Raw genomic sequence first — 21,500 nt, forward strand, 5'->3', positions numbered from 1 at the left:
TTTTACCAGATGGTCACCATAAACCAAGCATGTCCCAAAGACCTCTTTGCTTACCAGTGTTATCTACCTCCTGACAGTGGATGAAGCTAACTATATCAGAAGGGACATCAGTCAAGAATCAGATCTCATGTGGCCCTCTGATATTGTTAACCCATCCACTCCCTTCAATACGGTTGACTGTGAGCTGTTACTGGCTCACCTGTGAACTCTAGCAGTAGAAGATGTGGCTAAATTTCAGTGACTTTGCCCTTCTCTTAGAGATCTCAGAGAGTAATTTTGGGCAAGGGCTCTCTCATGTGCATCTTAATTTTGCTCCTCCTCTTCTTCAACATGCATATGATGCCCTTGTAATAGATAGAAGACAACAACAACTCTCCAACGGTCTGTTTCTGTCATCCAACCCAGTCAATCCTTTCAAATGCCCTACCCAGTGTTTAAATGAAGCATAGATGAGGTCTAGATGCCGATAGGCTGGAGGAAGCAAGGGGAAGACGAATTCTCTCTTTCCTTGCATTTGAAACACCCAACACTTGTTGTGACAGCTCACAATCCTGGGAGCACCGATGGATCCACAGCTCCTACTGAATTACACTATAGCAGCAGTGGCAAAGGCAGCTCCCCCCATCTTTATTTGGCCCGGAGATTCTGACTGTTTCTTACCTGACTACCACGATCCATGCCTCCTTCACCTCAAGCCTAGACTATTGCACTGTGCTTCCCAAAGGGACTGCAGCTTAAATCATCCCCCAAAGTGGAGCTGGTGCAGAATCTGGCTGTCTGTTTATGAATGGCTGTATCTAGCCATAACTTTAGAATCTGTACTACTAATTTCTGGGTAGTGTTGCAGGTGCTGCTTTTGAGCTACAAAGCCTTAAATGGCTTGGAACATGCCTTTCTGAAAGACATACCATCTCTCCATGCCACTTTGCCACAGCTACCAGCAGCATATGCACTTGTCCTGGAGCCCCCGTAGTATAAAAGAGTGAGAGCTGCTGAAAAGGCATTTTTCCATTAGTAGTCTTCAACCTTGGCAATTTGCTCTCCCAGGATAGGTTTCAAATAGCCCAAATCAGCTGACGTTCAGGTTCATCTCTTTACTTAGGCTTTTGCAGAAGGAAGGGACACAATAAGGGTAGGTGTTGGTAGGCAAGGCAGGTTGCTGCAAGGATTTGGTTTAATCTCTGGCTGGTTATTTTCCTATCCTCTGGTTTTGGGGTGAGAGGAAGGAGCATCTATCTATCTTTTTATATAATTTTGTTGGGTCAAAATCATGTTAAACATTTATTGTATGTACATTTAACTATTCCAAAGGCTTGTCCAGGATTGTCACTTAAAAAATAAAACAGTTCTACAAATAACTAACCAACCAGATAAATAAGACACCCTAATAAGATTTCTCCTGCTTCTCATCTAAGATGTTGCTACAGCACATCTGTCTGTTCTACGGGCCTTTATCTGTAGTGGGTTTTTTTATACTGTCTATTAATGTGACAGAGACCAAAGCTACAATTTTGTATTGTGTGTGTATGTTATCAGAGTCAAAATCTCATTGCTCTGAGGTTGTATTTTTTGGTTTAAATTTGGTATTATATGCAAAGTGATTGCACATGGGTATCCAAAGAAATGCTGAAGAGGCTTGAAATGTCTGGATTATAATGCACATTGGGTGAGATTTTGAAAGCAGCCTAAGGGAAGTAGGAAACCAAACCCTAATAGCTTCTTTGAAAATCCCAGCCATGAGCTTGATTATAATGCACATATTATTGTTTTGCAATACTTTGCTCAATTCTTCTCTGTGAAATATAGCAATACAGTACATGGCCACTTGCATGGACAATATGTATTTTGAATTTTGTATTTATCAGGATAGAAACTTAGCTATTTATCTTCTTTTACTTTACTATTGCAGTATGTAAACCGAATAGGTAAAAAATGTCTATTGTGTTATATTCATCACCAGTTTTATTCTATGAAAACTTAAATCAGATCATAAGCACAGTATGTGAGTGGGATTGTTATATGATTTCTGTCCCGCTACCAATCAATGTACATTTTAGACATATGATTGAAAACTAAGGAATAAGCATATGGTCATTCAGCAGCCCAATGGTTTGAAAAATTCCCTTGCAGTTGGCTCAGAAAGAATTAAGACTGCAAGTTAAGACTAATTAAGGGTATTCATGCCCGTCATGGTTGATATGAGCAATGAAGGATAACAAAATTTAATGAGAGAACAAAACAACAGATTAGATAGATAGATAGGGAATTTTTGTGGCATCCATGGCCATAATATCTTGGAAGCCAAAGTATTTTAGTGGCATGCTAAACATATTTTTGTACTATTTTAATTTTTACCTGGAGGATATACAATTTGGCTAAAGGCGCAATGGAGAAAGCAGAATCCTGAAAAATACTAATAAATAAATGGTGGGGAAAAGACCCTACAAATAGGGAAGTTAAAATGAAAGAGCAACCCTGGAGAATCCAGAGATACAGGAGAGACTCAGACTTCAGTTACAGACAGCAACACTGGAGGGAGGGAGAGAGAAAGGGTATATGTGTGTGTGTGTGTGTCTGTGCTGGTGAAACTCCATCCTGCTGAAAAGGAAAACCAAGGACAATAGAGAGGGAGCAGGATCACAAAGGGGGTCAGGGAGCTAGACTGTGATCAGGAAGGGAAGAATCACTGGGCTTTTATAAGATTAGGCTTTCCCTCTGGGTGTAAGAAGGTGGAAGGTTACTGAAAGGTAGTGTTATGTTTATGTTATGTTTACTTTGGTTAAATAAAAGCCTAGTGTTTTTTCAAACCCAGAAGTCTGAGGCATCGTTGATCCATGGCATTTTGAAGCAAACTGCAGGGCCATCTAAATAGAGTTAAGAAAAGCAACCAGGATCACCCAATATTCGTAGGCAGGTGTTCTGAAAGGAAGCTTAGATTAATAAAAGGGCTGTGCAAGTGACCCAGAATGATCAATTTCGAACAAGGTTTGTGTCAAGGAAGGAACAGGACATGATGAAATAAGAGAATTTTGAAGATACCCATAAGAACAAGACAAAATTATTAAGACTCTGTATTTACTCATGGATATTTCGTGGACTAATGCCCACATAGCCAGCCATACATATTTGACCAGAACTTCAGATTTGATGTAGACACAGAACATCATTATCTTGGAGAGACCAATGATTCATAAGACCAAAGATGTAGCCCCAAAAGCTCATGAACCATACCCAATTACAACTGTATATTGTCTTTTCTTTAAAAAAAAAAAAAAAAAAAAAAAAAGAATAAGAAGAAAAAAAATCCACCCCAAAGCAAACGGGGAGGGAGGGGGAAGCACCAGAAGGATAATGCTGACCTAATAACACAATCACAAAATCCAGGGAACTCAACACTGAAACTGAACCACCAGTTAACCTACATGACTTTGGTTTTAACTGCCGTGGAATTTACATTAACTGAGTACAAATGCTAGTGAAGGGTGAGTCTGAAAAGGTTGAAGCAGCACCCAACCTCTAGAAACTTATTGGAAACCATTGGGTCAGAAAAGTCGGATTGGCAATCTCAAGAGAATGGACTTTTTTTCTGAGGTTTACAAATTTTATGCTTCCAAAGGTCCAAGAAATCACACAAAACAAGCCTCTCTTTTGGTATTTTAGCACTCCCACTTCTAGCCCTTTAAGAAAATATATACTCAAGGATACCAATATTTTACTCTTATACTACCAAACACTACAGTGCCACTAAACAAAGATATCATTTTTTCTTGGACCAACTCCTGAAGGAATTGTGTGCCAAAAGATTAAAAATTCTGGGTAAAAAAAAAGAGAATGCTGTGCCTGTGTGAATTTAAAATTCTGCACATTTTATTTGTCATTAAATAAATGTGGAGGCACCAGCATGGCAGGGGGGAGCACAGGCCACTGGCTACACAGAGGTGGGAAATCACCCGACAGCCCCCACCCTGGGAAACAGACTCGGCAGTGAGGTTGCACCTGACCCACCGCAAGGGCTGAACCAACCCCGCAGTATCCAAGTGTGGAGCAGCTTAGTGTGGAGGGGAGCCAGATATGGGGTGAGAGGATTCTGTGTAGGGCAATCTGGGTGCGGGCAGCTCAGTGGGGGGTCCAGATGCTGGGGCAGATCTGGATGCACAGGGGTTTATAGCGAGGTTCAGGGGCAATGGGACACTGCAGAGAGATCTGGGTGCAGCTGGTTGGGGCTCGGTGGGATGGAGGTCTGGGTATGGGAGTCTCATCAGGGTGCTTCAAGTGCAGAGGGTTGGGGCTCACTGGGGTGCGGGTTTGAGTGCAGGGGACTCAGTGGGGGATGGTCTGAGGGAATGGGGGTCAGGGCTTGGCAGAGGGGTCTAGATGCAGGGGGGACTCCAGATGCAGTGGCTGAGGTTCGGTGGGGTGGAGGTTTGGGTGTGGGGAATCTCGGGGGGCGGGTCTGGATGCAAAGGGGTTAGGTGGATGGAGGCCCCTTACAGTGATCCTTCCCCTCAGGGCTGAGGGATGGGGGCAAGAATCGGGGGGGGGGGGTGGCACTTCCTGCACGTGAGGGAGGTTTTTGTGGGGGGGGGGGTCTGCCCCAGCCCTGGCCATTCCTTCAGTGGGAGAGGAAGTCCCATCCTCCTCCATTGCCAGTCCAGCCGGGACTAGCAGCTGAGCCTGGCACATCCCCTGCCACCATCTACCACAGTGATTGAATATAAGGCTATTGATCGATAGATAAGATGGATAGGGCGTGTTAATGAAAGGGATGAATTAATCAAAAGAGGAATTAAAATTTTTAATCTTATCATTTATATCATAAACCCTGTCATTTTCATATTCACAAATAGCCATTTCCATGAACCAGGCTTTTGTAACTGGGGCATTAACACCTTCCCACAATTTTTTTGTGCCAGAGAAGATAGCGACCAATCAGTGAAGTGTTTTTGCTGTACCATATATTACTGAGAAATAATTTAGAAAATATAGCTGAGGTGTACATGGCCATTTCTAATTCTGTATTTGTCCATCTATCCTAACGCTAGATATCTCTGCACACAATTACATCTCCAAAGATGTCATTATCCAGTAATCCACATTGAAATACAAGGAGGGACTCTACACACTTTATGAAGGATTTTAAACTATAGTAATTTTTAATGAGAACTATAAGCTGTGTCAATGAAAGGCCTTCAACACTGTAATGATACTAGAAAAAGATCTTAGTCATACCTTATACATAAAATCTTAATTTTAAACAACTCTCAGAACTAATTTTCTGAATTGACTTAATAAGAATTTTTAACACATGAATTATGCATCCTTCATGAAAAGCTTTCATCTTAGTTAAAATCTTAAAACTGAAATCTTGTAACACAAATGTAGTACCTTTGTACTATCAGCTACTCGTTACCATCTGTAACAAGAGTGGTAAATGACACTACACAGGCCAATTTATGTGACAGTAACTGAAATGAAGAAGGAAAATGATACCAATTTTTTACCCATTTTGTTGCAGTCTTGAAACTATAATTTTAAAGTCTCTCTTGGATGCTGTAAACTGATACCAGCATCTAAAATAGTCTCAGTTGTGTGCGTGTGTTTTTGTACAGAATATATGTGTAAGTGTGTGTGTGTGTATGTATGTGGGCGCGCGCAGTAAGTACACACAGAGGCTATATGTACACACACATCCATGTTAATTATAGGATAAGCCTATAATTAACATTGTCTAACACTAATCTACTATAAACTACTATTTTCTGTTTCTTATAACTTTTCCAAATTATACTTGCTTGAGCTGAAATTTTCCATACTGGGTGCGCCTATTTTATTTTATTTAAGTTTCTTTTCTGAGAATGAAGTTAGGGGAAAATATAAAATTAAAAATGTGAACAACCATTTAGTTGAGAAATTCTTGTGCCTCCATGCTTTGAAGTACAGATTTTAAATTTAGCACGTGGTCTTCCTGGGATGTATCTTTTTTGTTCCCGTGAAAATGCACCCCAATTTGACAAATTACATTACTTCAAAAAAATCTCCGTTTGCACGTGCTCACTGAAGATCTGTTAGTGAATGGCCACTACATTTTCTGGAGATTATGGCTACACTGAATATTCTCCATTCCAAAGAGACAGACAGATCAACTAAACTGAAATATTATATATATATATATATATTTATCTATATAAAGAAAATTACCATCTGTTTGTGGAATGCCTCCGAGCATCAAACTTAATTGAGTACAATTATTTGCTCAGATCTAATTGTTATTCTGAATATTTCTCCAAAAGTGCCAGGTACATTCAAGGTTCCTGCCAGAAGGTTAGACTACTAATTACTCTATTCATTGCCCTGATATTCATAACATTTTATTTCCAAATTTAGTAACAGAGATGTTTATAGCACTTAAACAGATCAGTATGAGCACAAATGGATTCAATAGGTGTTGAAGTACGCAGGATTTGCATAAACTGCACAAATGATTGCAAAGCTTTTATAAATTTCTATTTGGGGGCAACAGAATGGGAGGATGCAAGTTACATAGTTGCCTTTGTCAATCATTCCCTTTGAAATGACACTTCTAGATGCTGGTTTTATTTAGCATCTGCACAGATAAGATTCAGTCTCTTTACTGTCCTTTCCATATTTCTGTGAGGGGGAAAACAATGCAAACCAGGATTTATTAGGATTTATTATTATCTACATAATGTACATGTTTGTACAACCATATTGATCATTATAAGTACTATTAATCTTCCAAGCACTTTTGTAGGAAGATTATAGTAATTCATCACTGATTGCTGGAGGAGATTCTGAAAAAGGAAGGAATTCTAAGCACCCGGCTAACTCCTGAATGTAAAAGGAACCATTTAGTGGCAATCATATTTAAGGCTATGCACAACTTAGTGTTACTAAACAATTTACAATTAGAGGGCATTTATCTAGAATAGAACATTTATATATACTTTTTATTGCTGCCCATAGTAGATTTGGGGCTCTTTAATATAGAAATGATTTCTCTGAAAACAAATTAACTGGAGAGAGATCATCACTTTATTTGAAGAGTAACATTTAAGCACTATTAATACATTAGAAATGAAAGTTGCTTCAGTGTGGACAATTTAGGAACTCGACAAAGCAGCAATAATGGGCAGAATGGCATATTCTCCACCATCCATCTTTATCAAGCCAGCATATAGCATCTTCAGTCTTCCTGAGAATGCTGCAAAGTCTGATCAATACGCTCGTGCCCAGTTGCACCTTTATGAGTTATAATATTGAGCTGGAAGAATGCATTTGACAAGTTGGAGATGCTGATGCAATTAAAAGAAAATGAGGCAACCTGTGAAGATGCTAACAGGCTAGAAGTAAAGCATTAATTAGATAAACAGACTGACAAATGTTAGCTGCTATAGGAATATATTATTCTTCAATGACGTACGTGCAAGGCTTCTGTAACTGTTTTGTTATTCACCAGTACAATCATGAATTTGATAATAACAAAATGTCATGTATACTGTGACACTGCAAGTTGTAGAAGGAATGGTATGTACTGTAATGAGATTAAAAACATATCTTTTACCGGGCACTAAGTCACAAAATAAAATCATGTGGATTTCTTTAGCAGAGCCCCATTCTGAACACCTGACCCAGGCGCCTCCTTCATAGGTCAGGATCTACATGTTCAAAATGCTTACCCTTTATCAAACACAGAGAGAAAAGCCCAAGGAATTTAGTGTCCAAATGCAGCAATTAAATCTCCTTCCAGACAGGTCTTTTCTGTTCATATCTGGTTCTACCTTTTTATCTAGTGACATATGTAAAACCAGACCAAGCCAGAATCCCAAGGTGCAGAAAACTATAAACAAGCTTGTCCTTTCAGTGACTCCAAGAACTTTTAACCATTAGGAAACAGGCTCAAATTTGAGTGTGAAATCCTGGCTCCATTCAAGTCAATGGGAGTTTGCCACTGATTTCAAATGGAGCCAAGATTTCACCCTGGAACTTTAATGTAACCTATGTGCATATAACTCAGAATTTATTAACTCTCTAGTTACTGGATTAAAATTTGGTGCAAATCACATTTTATAACATTCTAAGTATTAGCAAATTTCCCACCACCACTACCATTGCTGGTATGGGAATTCGGGATTCTGTGGTACATTTTTCTTCCTTATCATTTTTTGAAATTTATAACTCTTGAGATTTCTGGATACTTGCATGGGGTGGGTGAATCTGAAACTCAAGACCCACAGAGTTAAACCCTGGACTGTAGGGGACATACTTTGAGGTGGGAGGGTTCCCAGAACCCAGGCTCCAGCTCAAGCCTGGATGTATACATTGCAATTTTATAGCCCTACAGCCTGCACCCAAGTCACTTCACATGGGCCAGCTGTGGGTGTTTTATTGCAGTGTAGACCTTAAGAGACAACAGGCTTTCAGCAACTGAAGTGACAGTGGACCACATCTCCAAATTCCCAGTGACAACTTCCAATTCTTTCAGGAGTGATGAGTTTCTACTGCCCCAAAGTACTTTAAAATATCTGGAAAGTTAAGTGGTGGTTACAAAGCTCAGCTCTGTTTGACCAACAATGTTCAGTCAATCATCTGCACTTCTATCATGCTTTCTACCTATGGAGCTCACCATTCTTTACAAAGATCAATGAACAAAGGTGCACAATGCCCCTGTAAAGTAGGTTAGCATTATTCTTGTACCTATTTTACGGATAAAGAAAACAAAGGCCCCAAGAAGTTAAATATCTTGCTTACATTGACACAAGAAGCTTGAGAAAGAGCTGGGGATAGAACACATTTCTTGGCTCCTAATTTTTTTCTTTACCCACAAAATCATCTCTCTCTCTTTATTTCCCAGTGGTATCACAGCACAAGTGCTAGACATGACATTTATTGCAAGAAATAAGCTCTTTTCACCATGATCACCTTTCGATGTTTCCTAAAACATGCCATGACAAAACAACGCCCCCAACAACAGATAATCACATAATAAATAATTAAATAGAAAAGTAATTCAGTGAAACTGAAGTGACAGTGCCCAATGAATAACCTGATGATATAACCTGATGATATCCTGCTTTTCTGCTGTTGATATATCCTTCTGTAGGATATATTTATAGTGAGAAAAATGTGTGAGCATCTCTTATGCAAAAGAAAAATTAATTTATAACAATATAATGAACATCTGGAAAGACATTATTCCAACAGTAGCCGTTGCTTTGCACACACTTCCTTGCTATTCCTCATCCCCTCCTCTTTCCTTTTGAGACAGCAAATAGTCAATAGGAATAATTTTTCAATCCATGCAGCTTTCTATCAAGTTTAAACATCGTCTTTCCTTGAATTTAAATTTTGTAAAGATCAGAGCCATTGATAACATACAGCTGTGATGCTCTCTGTACTGCACTATGTACATTGACAACCCAACTATCCTATTTTACTGTTGCTGAATTGTGATTCATTTAATGCTAAACATGTTCAAGCATTTCTCCTCCTTCCAATGATGCCATTCTCTCTACATTATTTCATATTATGCATAAATGTCCCCTCGACATCAGCAAAATGAAATACAGACTTGGTTTCCTACAATAACATTACTGTGTTTAACAGTTTTATTGGCTAATTACGTTAGCTCTAATCTGAGCTATTTGGCATGTACTAAAGGTCAAGATATTGCTTTTGAATGATATGCAGCTGGCCAGATATCTGAGTCTAAAATCCATGGATTAGGCATTTCAAGCAGCAGAGAGGAGAAAAAGTATAAATATTCTATATTGAATGTTTGAGGAAGGTCTAGAAGGGAGCAGAGGAGATGTAAAATATCTTCAAGAAACAGTGGAAGGCAGGATGCACTTGCAGGACCTGTTAGTGGGAGGAGGGCTGATGTTCTTGTAATCAGAACTCTACTTGACTACAGGGTGTATGCAACATCCAACATTTTTCAGTGGAATATTGAATTCATTTAAAATGAGACATCTGCTCATTGTATCCTCATTTAGATATCTATGAAATACAGCCAGAATGTTCACTAAATCATGATTTAAGTCCTGGGAAGAGCTATTTAAGAGTTAGAAAACAATCACACCATAAGAAGATTTGGCGATTATACAACCCTCTCTCCCCCATAGAAAATTCATAATTTATGTCCAGGGCTTGTTGCAACAAAAAGTTACAAGATATTTTCTCATTTGCTTTTTGGTCAGATTCTGATCACAGAGACGGCGGTGTAAATCCAGGGTAACAAAAGAAATCAGATCAGGTATGCCATATTTACTCTGATTGTAACAGAGATCAGAATCTGGCTCTTGGCAGAACAAAATATGCCTTCAGTGCAGTGCAGTGTTCCAATCCTAAATAAAGAGGTGCTGCAATACACTTCTCTCCTAAAAAAAGAAGTGCTGGAACACACTTCCAGCAAGTGATAGCACCAGAACACCATTACAATTCCCCCTCTTCCTGCCCCCCCCCCCCCCAAAAAAAAAAGAGCCAGAACAGCACTCCACCTCAACTCGAGCCCTGTTTTTGTGAACATTCCTGCCAGAAGTGAGAAATCAAAGAAAACATAAAGATGCATAGAAGGAACCAGTCCTGAGAAAAATTCCCAGACACAGTCCTAGACAGTTCATAAAAGTGGCTATGTAAGTAGATGATGACAAAAAGAAAATGTACACAAAGCACCCAGAGGCCTCCTGAATGTTATGCCTTAAGCCTTTTACAGTTGATCTAGCAGATAGCCCATGCAGGTGTGCTTCAGAAGAATGAAAGTGCTCATTATTGTAAGGAGAAAAGATTTACAAACAGGACATAAAAACACACCCTAGAGTTATCAAAAGATCAAGAGTAAAACTACCCTCCAAAAAACCCTAAAAATATGAACATGAAACTAAACTGTATTTTTCCTCTTCAGTATAAACGGGTTATATATCAGCCTTGCAACACTCCCATAAACATTTAGTAGCAAAATCTATTTGCTCATCCTTTATCTAGGGGGATGAAGATAAGGGAGGGAAAAAAAACAAATATTTTATTTATCTATCTATCATATGGCTCCATCATTGTAGTGCCCCACACACCATACAACAGCCCTCTGAGGTAGGGAAGTACTATTTTACCAATGGGAAATTGAGGCACAGAGAGACTACAAGACTTACCAAAGTCACATAGGAAGACCATGGTAGAGCAGGGAATTGAACCTGGGTGTCTCGAGTTCAAGGCTAGCATCCTTACACTGGACAATCCTGCCTCTTACATTTTCCCCTTTTGCAAGATGGTGAGAAGAAATGTGCATGGCTGATATAAATAGAGAAAGAGGGATACATCCAGGGAGTCATTCACAGAAATAAACCTAGAAGGCAAACTACAGGATTTGGCAGTTTCTCTTGGGACCTATTTAATAGCAGCCAATAGTCTGGTCCCTTGGCGAGAGAATTCCTAGACGCTTTTGAAGCTGCAAAAGATACCTTGCTATTGAAAAGTTCCACAGAGGGCTAGCATACCAATGATAATTCCTGGAGGTAGTCAGCCTGTGGAACACACAGGCAGATAGAATGGAAGTTGCTGTAGTAATCTAGCACACTGTAACCCAGCCCAGCCCTGGGGGGAGGGCTTTTTTATGGTAACTCTGAACACAATTGCTGCAGAACAACAATAGCTTCATTAAGTTCTGATTTTAATTATAGGATGAGTCGTTTATACCAAGCAGGATTTAGTTAATAAAATATTGATATTTTGGCAGAAAAGAATCGTAAATTAATAAGTTAATAAGGCAGTGTGCTTTAAATAAAACATAGCAGCTTGAAAAATGCTGACAAAACACATCACATCCCTTAATGAGTATAGAATTTAAGAGGTAGCACAATATTGTGCAGAGTGATCCTTGGCACATTAATTACTGGTGTTACCCAGTTAAGACAGGGACTACATTAGAAGAGAAGAGAAAATGTACTAGATTAAGTTACATTTTCAAATTATAATATTTTCATCTGTCTTGGAGTGTAAATGCCTCTCATCACCATAGTATCTGAGCACTTTACAATCAACAGTGGATTTCACTCTCAACTCCCCTCTGATGTAGGGGCATGTTAGCCCTATTCTACAGATCAAGGGGCAGATATTCTTTTTGTTTATTTGTTTTCATACTGGACTTTACTTTGTAATGAAAAATGTGGCAAAAAGTAAAGACTCAGACGCCACAGATGAATGAAGTTTGCCTCTGCAGAAGGAAATAATAATAATCATATTCATTTGTTCACATGGGCAATGTCAAGAATAACTTTGGGACATTTGATTGCCTATTCTTACCTTTCAGCTCGACTTCATTATGAAAGGACTGCCTCTCATGCAATGGCTGCCTCATTACGAAGTGCATAAAAATAACCCCTGGGAAACGTGAACCACTCAAAAAAAAACCCTAAAAAAATCCATTTCTTTTTGCACCAAGCTAGAGACACTTGGAGCAATTTACAATTTTAAAGATGAAATCCCTGAGGTATTAAGCAGCTATGCATTACTGAGAAAAAGCCACTGTCTCAGTTAGCAGCTAGAGAGCTCTGATGAAGAAAAGAAAAAAAAAATTTGCACAATCATGAGAACGCAGCATAAATGAGTGTAGATTGGGCACTAGGTGAGAACACACTGCAAATAGAACAAAGGAAGATATTGTACAAAACATTAAGAAGTGTCCCCTATGCTAGTTCCTTCTTGGTGGCAAAAGTCAATCTAATAAGCATACACTAATGAAAGTGAGCAAGTGAAGAGTAAACTGGACTCACATTGAGCTGCAGGTCATCTGTCCACTGGCCAATCAGGTGGTAGCCTGGCGTGGTGGTGTTTGTTGTGTGGTACTGAAAGATATCATAGCGCCCCGGTGCATCACCATTTTTATTAAACATCACTGGAGTGCCAGCACTGCCTGAGGAAGGAAGCAAAAACAGCCAAAGCTTTACAATACTTGTTTTATTTATTTTGTCATGGTTAAAAGCTTTCAACTGGCATCACAGCTCAGGCAGAGCCCATCCATCATCACAGCAGTTTAAATGGGCGCTTTAGGACATAGTGCCATAATCCTATCCCCTCTCTCTGTGATTAATTAACATGACTCACCCACTGCCTGAAAAGTAAAAATAAAATGAAGTAAAGTAAAGCTACATCAGCCTTGCTTCACTCCAGCTCTGCACATAGCATGAAATATCAGAAGGACTTCCTTCCCCCCTCCAGTGGGGATTCTTTAGTGAACAGCAGTCCTGTGAATGGAGCCTCTAAATTATTTTTTTCTCAGAAAACGTTCCATCTGCTTCTGAGAGATATTGCCATCAGACGACAGCCCAGGTCTAGTGAATCTTGACTGGCATCCAGAAATAGCTTCCTTCTACACAGTATGTTCTTATTTCAGTAGTCAGCATGCAATTGGGATAGAACAGAACAGAGGACACTATAGAAAAACTGCTCCTAATCTCTTCTTGTACTCTGCCTCATTTAGACTCTAGGACACGATACCTGCTGAAAAGTAGCTTACTCATGAACAATACAGAGCCAGAATTTGGACTGATTCTCTAGGTACAGTGAAGTAGGAGAGGGAATGAAGAAGTAGCAGCAGAGTTAAGGATCCCACAACTGGCTTGCTTAGATGCCTCAGGGCCCTGAGTCCAACACACTCAGCAATGCTTCAAGCTGCTAAAGTAGTTCTGTGCATGCCCTAGTGCTGCTTGCTTGGATGCATCATGTATTCAGAATATCCAGGCATCTGGCCACATACCTCAAGCCAGCTCCTGGGAAAAACCTTTGGGGAATGTGGACCACAACTGGGTATTAGTGAAGCTTCTCCCTAGACTTACTAGTATGTGCCTATGCTGCCCTTCTCCTATCCAGGTGCTTTGTAGGAGGTAGTGGTCCCCAGCACCTGGATCAGAATAAGGGGGCAAAATAAACACACACCTTTTATATGACAGATGGGCACTGAATTCTGATACCTATTTATTACATTAGAGATGCTATTGTGAAAAGAGAGTCCCAGCCAGAAACTTTACAGCTCAGTTAACACTATAAGGCTGTGTGGCTACTTGTTTAATGAGTGTTCAAAGAAATTTAGTATTTTCAGATAGATCTAGGTGAAAACTTCAAGGACCACATGTATTTCAAGATACAATAAAATAGGTCTGTTAGGTAAACGATATTGTGTCAAGATTGAAGATCATGACAATGCATCAAGACTTTCTCCTACCACATAACTTCCCCCCCCCCCCAAAGCAACGAAAAATCTCTTCAGTTATAGCACTGAACTTTAAGTTTATGGTTTTCTTCATGATTCCCATTCTTCACGGAATTTCAGTGGGTGAAAGAAGATTTGAAGGAGTGAATTAGCATAGCTTCCAAATTCTAACCTTGGTAAGTTATTTCTTGTCTATACTACAGTCCCTCTGAGATCCGACGCTGATTAAGTTCAAAGACTGGTACAGAAAATGTTCCACAGAAATCTCTTGTCTCTGACTCCTTATGGGTACTAGGCAGATATTTAATTGTCATTACAGATTCACGCAGCTGGAATGCATTGGAAAACATTTTTAAGTGAATAAGGGTTATAATTCCTGAATTCCTTCCAAAAGTCAGTAAATGATAAATGAGATTTAGCTAATCATGATTTTTAAAAGAGTTGATATGATTAGCCAAGCTACATGTTGTCACAGCTGACATAAAAGAATACAATTCAGAGCATAAGAGCCCAACCTAGCCTCCCATAATGCAACATCAATATTTGTAGGTATAGCTATGTGACCCAATCAAATAAATGACACTGACACAAACAAATGGGCAATTTTACACATTAGGGGGTCAGATCTTCAGCTGGTGTAAATTTACACCACCTGAGGATCTGTCCCATAAACTGGGCAGAAATGCAGATAGAGTATCACTCACATACATACAAGTGCATGCATAAAACTGTAGGGTCTTTTTCCCCATCTTCTAAACAGATGCAGAATAAACTTGGTGCATGTAGATTAAAAATTGCCCTACAAATGTACAGAGCTTAGTTATTTCATATCTCCAGATTGGTCTGATATCTAGTTTTTAAATGTAATCTATAAATTATAAAGGCCAAATGATAGCTGCTGCAGTGAGAGCGTGCTGAGGAGAAGGAGGGCAGGGAGCCCTTTTTCACTCCAGGGCTGTTAAATATAAGTGGATAGTGTGGCTGCCTGTAGCTGGTAATGGTGATCATAGAATTGCATGACTGGAAGGGACCTTGCCAGGTCCATCTAGTCCAGTCTCCTGCACTTATGGCAGGGCCAGCATTAGCTAGACAATCCTTGACAGGTGTTTGTCTAACTTGCTCTTAAAAGTCTCCAATGATGGAGATTCCACAACTTCCCTAGGCAATTTATTTCAGTGCTTAACTACCCTGACAGTTAGGAAGGTTTTCCTAATGTCCATCCTAAACCACCCTTGCTGCAATTTAAGCCCATTGTTTCTTCTCCTATCCTCAGAGGTTAAGTAGAACAATGTTTCTCCCTCTTCCTTGTAATAACCTTTTATGTACTTTTATGTTATCTTTCCCCGAGTCTTCTCTTCACCAGGCTAACCATACCCAATTATTTCAATCTTCCCTCAGAAGTCATGTTTTCTAGACCTTTAATCATTTTTGTTGCTCTTCTCTGGACTTTCTTCAATTTGTCAACATTTTTCTTGAAATGTGGCACCCACTAGACACAATACTCCAGTTGAGGCCTAATTAGCATAGAGTAGAGCAGAAGAATTACTTCTTGGGTCTTGCTTACAGCACTCCTGCTAATACATCCCAGAATGATGTTTGCTTTTTTTACAACAGTGTGGCACTGTTGACTCATATGTAGCTTGTGATCCACCATGACCCCCAAATCCCTTTCTGCAGTACCCTCTCTTAGGGAGTCATTTCCCATTTTGTATGTGTGCAACTGATTGTTCCTTCCTAAATGGAGTCCTTTGAACTTTGAACTTGCCCTTATTAAAGTTCATCTCATTTACTTCAGACCATTTCTCCAGTTTGTCCAGATCATTTTGAATTTTAATCCTATCCTCCAAAGCACTGATGGTGGGCCATTAATGTTGCTGACAGGGTTCAATGCCCTGCAGGAGTATGGCCCTGTGCAACAGTTAGAGTCTGGGGAGCTTTCCTAGTGAGAATGCATATTGTCACAAGAATGCACTATAAAAGAGATATGCCTGTGTATGTGTAAATAATTAACTGGGTAAAGTACCAGTATATAGTGATCAAGAACATGCAGCACAATTTATGGGTTTTGTAGGATCCATAGAACTTCTTGTTGTGCACAGCAAATGGCTTCCTTCATGCAGCTTTTTAATGTAGTTCTTAAATATCACACCTGCTCTACAGGAATAGTAACGGCTGCTGGTGATTCTTGAAAGCATCACTGTTCAAGTAAGCACCTGAGTACACGATGATGGTTAAGCATGTGCGCTCTAGTGCTTTTCTGAATCAGGTGCTGGATGCATTACGCCTACTCCTGGCCTTTATATGCATAATTCTTCCAGACATCATCTATGCAGCTCACCCACTCCACCCAATGTGGTTCTCTCTTTAGAAGCATCATATGTTATACTCTAAATTAAGTATAAAAATAAAAACATTTTAAATGTGATTCTATATAGATTAATATGTATTAATATCAACAATCCATCCTTGGCAGCATAGTTGTTTTTGCTACTTTTTCAAGACTTATCCTCATTCATGAGTTTAAATTTACTTCATCTGGAAATCTACCCACTCACAAAAAGGATGTGAAAAGGCTTTTGGGGAAGCTATTCAGCCTAAGGAATGGTAGACAGTTGTGATCATCTCAGGTTGTAATTTAAGCAGAGGATCTCTGAGTTGCTTGTCTTTTTAAAGATAGAGTAACCGGACTATTAACTAATAGGGACAAATCCTACAGTCCTTAGTCTTAAATCCCAGGGTAGGTCTGATTACATAGCTTGGTGCACTGTGCCCACCATTTGATTGCGAGGGTCTAACGTGTTCATGTGCCTGTTTTAAAGCTGCTACAGTGTTTTATTCTGTGCTCTGTTTATTTAGGCAGACTAAGAAACAATGAGAAGTGGTACTGGGAAATCTGCAGGCTGAAGCACGTTCTTAATATTTTCATAACTGATGCTATTTATTGTTTTCATTCTTATTATTATAACAGGTGAGGGGGAAGATTTTCTTGAGGATTCAGGCTGATATAAATCTAATTTTTTTTTTTCTGTTATTAAGAATTGTAAGAGTGGATTTCTCCACAGTCCGATCAGGCAACCTGGAAACTTAGTAACATGCTCTTCCCTGGTGCTGCCTACACATTCAGTGGTGTTTTAAAATATTAATCCATTTTCTGTTCCCACCGAATAAGTAACACACTCACTAAACATACAGCACATGATGCTCCTTTCACATGAAAAAATCTCACTGCAAAGACACGATTTATTTGATTTTGCAAGATGTGTGTCTCAATCACCACAAAAAAACTCATCATGAAGAAAAGTGCAATAGGAGAAGGATCAGGGCCTTAACTAAGGTACATTTTTATGACTCACAGTCACTGCAGCTCTGAGGAGCAGTTGCAGTTCATATAAAAAGAACCCCTTCTTTTGTCAGCTCATTGGGGGCTGGAGGGGGAACACAGATACTTTGGATCATGAGTTTAATATTCAGAATCTTACTGCATTCAGCCTTTTTAAAAATTATTTTCAACATTGTGAGACCACACTGGAATTCGTACTGAGCTCCTAATACAAAGTCCACAGTCTCCATTCATTAAAATATTGCTTGAGCTCTTTATGAACATCATGGTCTTTGTAAGGGATGTGGGGAGGGTAGTGGGGGAAAAATCCCTGAAGCATGCACAAGCAAGATGATTTCAGCTGCACAGTTACAAGGAGATCTGTTTGCATACCTAAATACAAAATAGGAATGGATCACAAGATCATACGCTTAAAATGCATGTTACACTTTTTTCCTTCACAGTGTCAGGAGAAAGGATTCATGTCGTGTCATTCTCTGTTCTCATTACAAGCCTTGTTACAAGAATGAGAGAGCACAAGTTTAATGATGTATAGGCCAAATGGTGACATTCCGCCACTGGCCCTCACAGTGTGTAGCTGCACTATCCTGCACAGAAAGGGGGCACTCAGCTGAGTGGCTCAGCATGCAGGAGACTGTACAGACTGTACAACCATTTAGGCCTGGACTCTACTTCTTTCAAATCCCCTCTGGGATGCCATGCACCATCAGAAGCTCACCAAGGGATTGCTCTTTGTGCTCTCCAAAGGCAGGGACTGTAAACAACAACAAGGGCTCGGAAGGTACCATGCAATCTGGAAATAGGGTGCTTGTGCTCTGCCTTTCCCATCCCCCTGCCCTGTGCACTTGTCACAATCTGGTCCTATCCATTTAGTGAATTATAGTAGCTTGTAAAACATTCACCTCTAATGCACTATCCCAAAGCAGAGTGGTGTGAAATGGCAACAAAAATTATGAGTATTCACTCTGCTGCTTATGCTCCGTCAGTGTTAAGCAATCCAGTTTTACTCCCCTTGACACAAGAGCAAATTTTAAGCTCACACCAGCAAGTGTGGGAAGGTACATTTTACATTGGATGGGAAACTCCTTGACTCAGCAGGGAGACAAGGTTCCCAAAATTCCTAGCACAGAGGTAGTTAAGCAAGCCAGGTAAAACAACTAGCCCTACCCCTTCACAGCTAGGAATGCACACATTTATTTTAACTACAGGAATAGAACATTACAGTACCATTGCACCTGCAATATTTTATAACAGACAGTGACACAAAATAGAAAGAGAACAGCATTTCAAGAACATCTCTCCAGAGTCTTGGCAATAAGCCTCAGATGTGACTGGACCCTTTGCAGCTATGTGCACAAACACATATGCAATTATTCTATGGGAATGTGCCAAGAGAAAGGTAAGCTCTGCACATGAATAATACATCTTAAAGACATCTTAATACTAATAATACATGTTAAATATTTCCAGGAATATTATCTGGAGGCCAAGAGAAGAAAAAGTTTAACATTTTTATTTTAAAATTCCATAATTCTGCTTATCTGCTACCTTCTTGATCTCCCCTGCCATTTATGAGTTGTATAAAAACAATGCCATCTGGTTTGTGTGACCAATCACAACTAGTGGAGGAAAAATCTTTCAAAAAAAAAAATACACTGAAATAATGAATATACTTGAGAAAACTGAAATCCAGTTTTACATTCCATGGGTAGGAAAAGGGGCAAAATTCACTAAGTAGATTATTTCCTCAGCTCTATTAATGTGATTGGATGACCATTCAACTGCGCTACTTTCCAAGAACCTCATCAATACTTTTGGAGAAGAGAGATAGAAATGATCTGCTATGGAATTCTAGGATGGCCAAATTAATACAATTTACACAAATACCATATTTCTCTGCAAACAATATTATTTTTCCTTTGTAACATTCTGTTTGTGTTCTATTTCCAGAAAGAAGAAAGTAGGATTTTCCATATTTGCTCAGTATGTTAGTCCAGCAGTATTTGGCTTCTGGCAGTAGCTAGCACCAGGTAATCCAAAGAAGAGGGAAAAAATCTCATGTATCTCTTTTAATACTCTGTGGCAATTATTCAATGCTTTACTTGCAGAAAAAAAATCCTTCCTGACCCTTACATTGATCAAGTTAGACCATTAAGTACAAGATTTATCTTCCTTATTTGGGTGTCTCAGCCCCTTTTTTCTACTCTCTCTGTTTATTAGACTGTAAATTCATAGGAGCAGGGAATATGACCAAGTTTTTCAAACCCTATGAACCTAAACTTAAACACTTATACCATAGTCAGGCACCTAAATAAAACCCAGATCCACAAAGCACTGTAGAATATGCAAAACTTGAAGTCTGCAATCACAAAACTGATTTTCAGAGGTGCTGAGCATCAGTGGCGATTATCAAGACTTCAGTAGGAGTTGCATGACTCCCAGTCAGCACTTTTGAACATCAACCCTCGTTTAGGTATAAAACATGGATTTAGATATCTAACTTTAGGCTCCTTGGTTTTAAAATGTAAGTCAAGGTATCCATCTTGAAGAGTGCTGAGGCAGACAATTTAAAAAACTCCTGTTACATATATTAGCAAATTTTGAGGAGGAAAAAAATGTTAGCTTACTTGTAATGCTAACTTCTGTGACTATTCAGCGATCCTGACTCTGGGAGTGGTCTGCCATGAATCTCCATACGTATGTTAATGAAGTAAATAACCTCTAAACAAAAAACTTTCAGAAGTGCAGAAATCTTGCTATAATATTTAGGACAGATTATAGACACTAGTGCAGTGAAGTATATATATGAAAGCCTATCTCCCAGGCCTCAAGGAAGGGTAGGTGTTAGCAATGTCCTTATTGCGATCAGCGGGAGCACCTTTATTTGGAGGAATAATCACAGGCTGCTGAGGAGATGTACTGAATCATAAAGTAACTTCAATTTGTCCACATCCACAACTGCCTTTTGTGCTATGTACTCACTATAGGTCTTTTGGAGGAATGGAAGTTGCAGCAACCTTCCCCCCATGGGATTTTCTGCATAGCAGGTCTAAGTCAGCAGGTTTAAAACCTGAAAATGAATCTGTCCCTTTTACTCTGAACTGTTGTCCAAGTGAGAATGACAGACAGGCTGAGTCCTGTGTGACAAAGAATTCCTCCCCCCCCGCTAGTAGGTGGAAATGATACATATCAAAGGACATGCTTTGGATGATGCTAAGAAACTATACATTGCCCATAGTTGTTGTGGGTTTCTTTTTAAGCAGGGGAATTCAAATTAGGCATTATCCAAATCAGACAGATGACATTTTTTTTTTAAATTGCCTATCACCCCAATTTTGCTGATGAGAGCAAATGTTGAGGTTATTAGCAGAATTCAGTGGTTTAATTCTAAATTTCCATGTGCACCCATTATAAATGGCTGCAGCATTTGGTACCGTTTACACAACAGGAGTCCAGGACTTGACTAGCTGGAGAACTGCATGTCAGAAATATAATCGTATGTATAACTCACTGCTTCAAGAAAAGCAGTACACAATCAAATGGATGCTAAACATGAACTATATCAATGATGGCCACTCCATTTGCTAAGAAATCCTGTGGAAAAAAATGGATAATTGAGAGACTAATTAGATTTGGAAATCTTATGTCCCCTGAAGTGCTATGGATATACTGTTGCTATGGACTCACCATTAAAGTTAACGTTGCGTATATACTTTAGCAATTTCTTGCCTCCTGCTTGTTCCATCTCCGGACAGATCCCAGGATAATCAGCACAAAGATCCTTGTTCATATGATGGAGGGCATGAGCCATAGCATACACAGCGTCAATCACAAATTGAACTTTCCCCTCTTGTTCATAATGGGAATCTTTTCCAATCCTCTCCTGCCCTGCACATAAAAACAAACACACACGCACACAAAGAAAAGGATGGTGAGGAA

General features: G+C 39.4%; 1 protein-coding gene across 2 annotated transcripts in view; it reads right to left on the reverse strand.

Annotated features, from left to right (window-relative positions):
- Positions 1 to 21,500, reverse strand: part of GRM7 (glutamate metabotropic receptor 7) — a 428,551-nt gene that overhangs the window by 110,469 nt on the left and 296,582 nt on the right. For both annotated transcript variants that reach the window (XM_067544398.1, XM_067544399.1), the window contains exons 6-7: positions 21,249 to 21,449; positions 12,786 to 12,925 (exon numbers count right to left, since the gene is read on the reverse strand). In XM_067544398.1, coding sequence (XP_067400499.1) covers positions 12,786 to 12,925; positions 21,249 to 21,449 — 341 coding nt within the window. The remainder of the gene's footprint in view (positions 1 to 12,785; positions 12,926 to 21,248; positions 21,450 to 21,500) is intronic.

The sequence above is a fragment of the Emydura macquarii genome, unplaced genomic scaffold, assembly GCF_026122565.2.
Source record: "Emydura macquarii macquarii isolate MOO-44397 ecotype Brisbane River unplaced genomic scaffold, CSIRO-AGI_Emac_v2 contig_968, whole genome shotgun sequence".
In the NCBI taxonomy this organism is placed as follows: domain Eukaryota; kingdom Metazoa; phylum Chordata; order Testudines; family Chelidae; genus Emydura; species Emydura macquarii.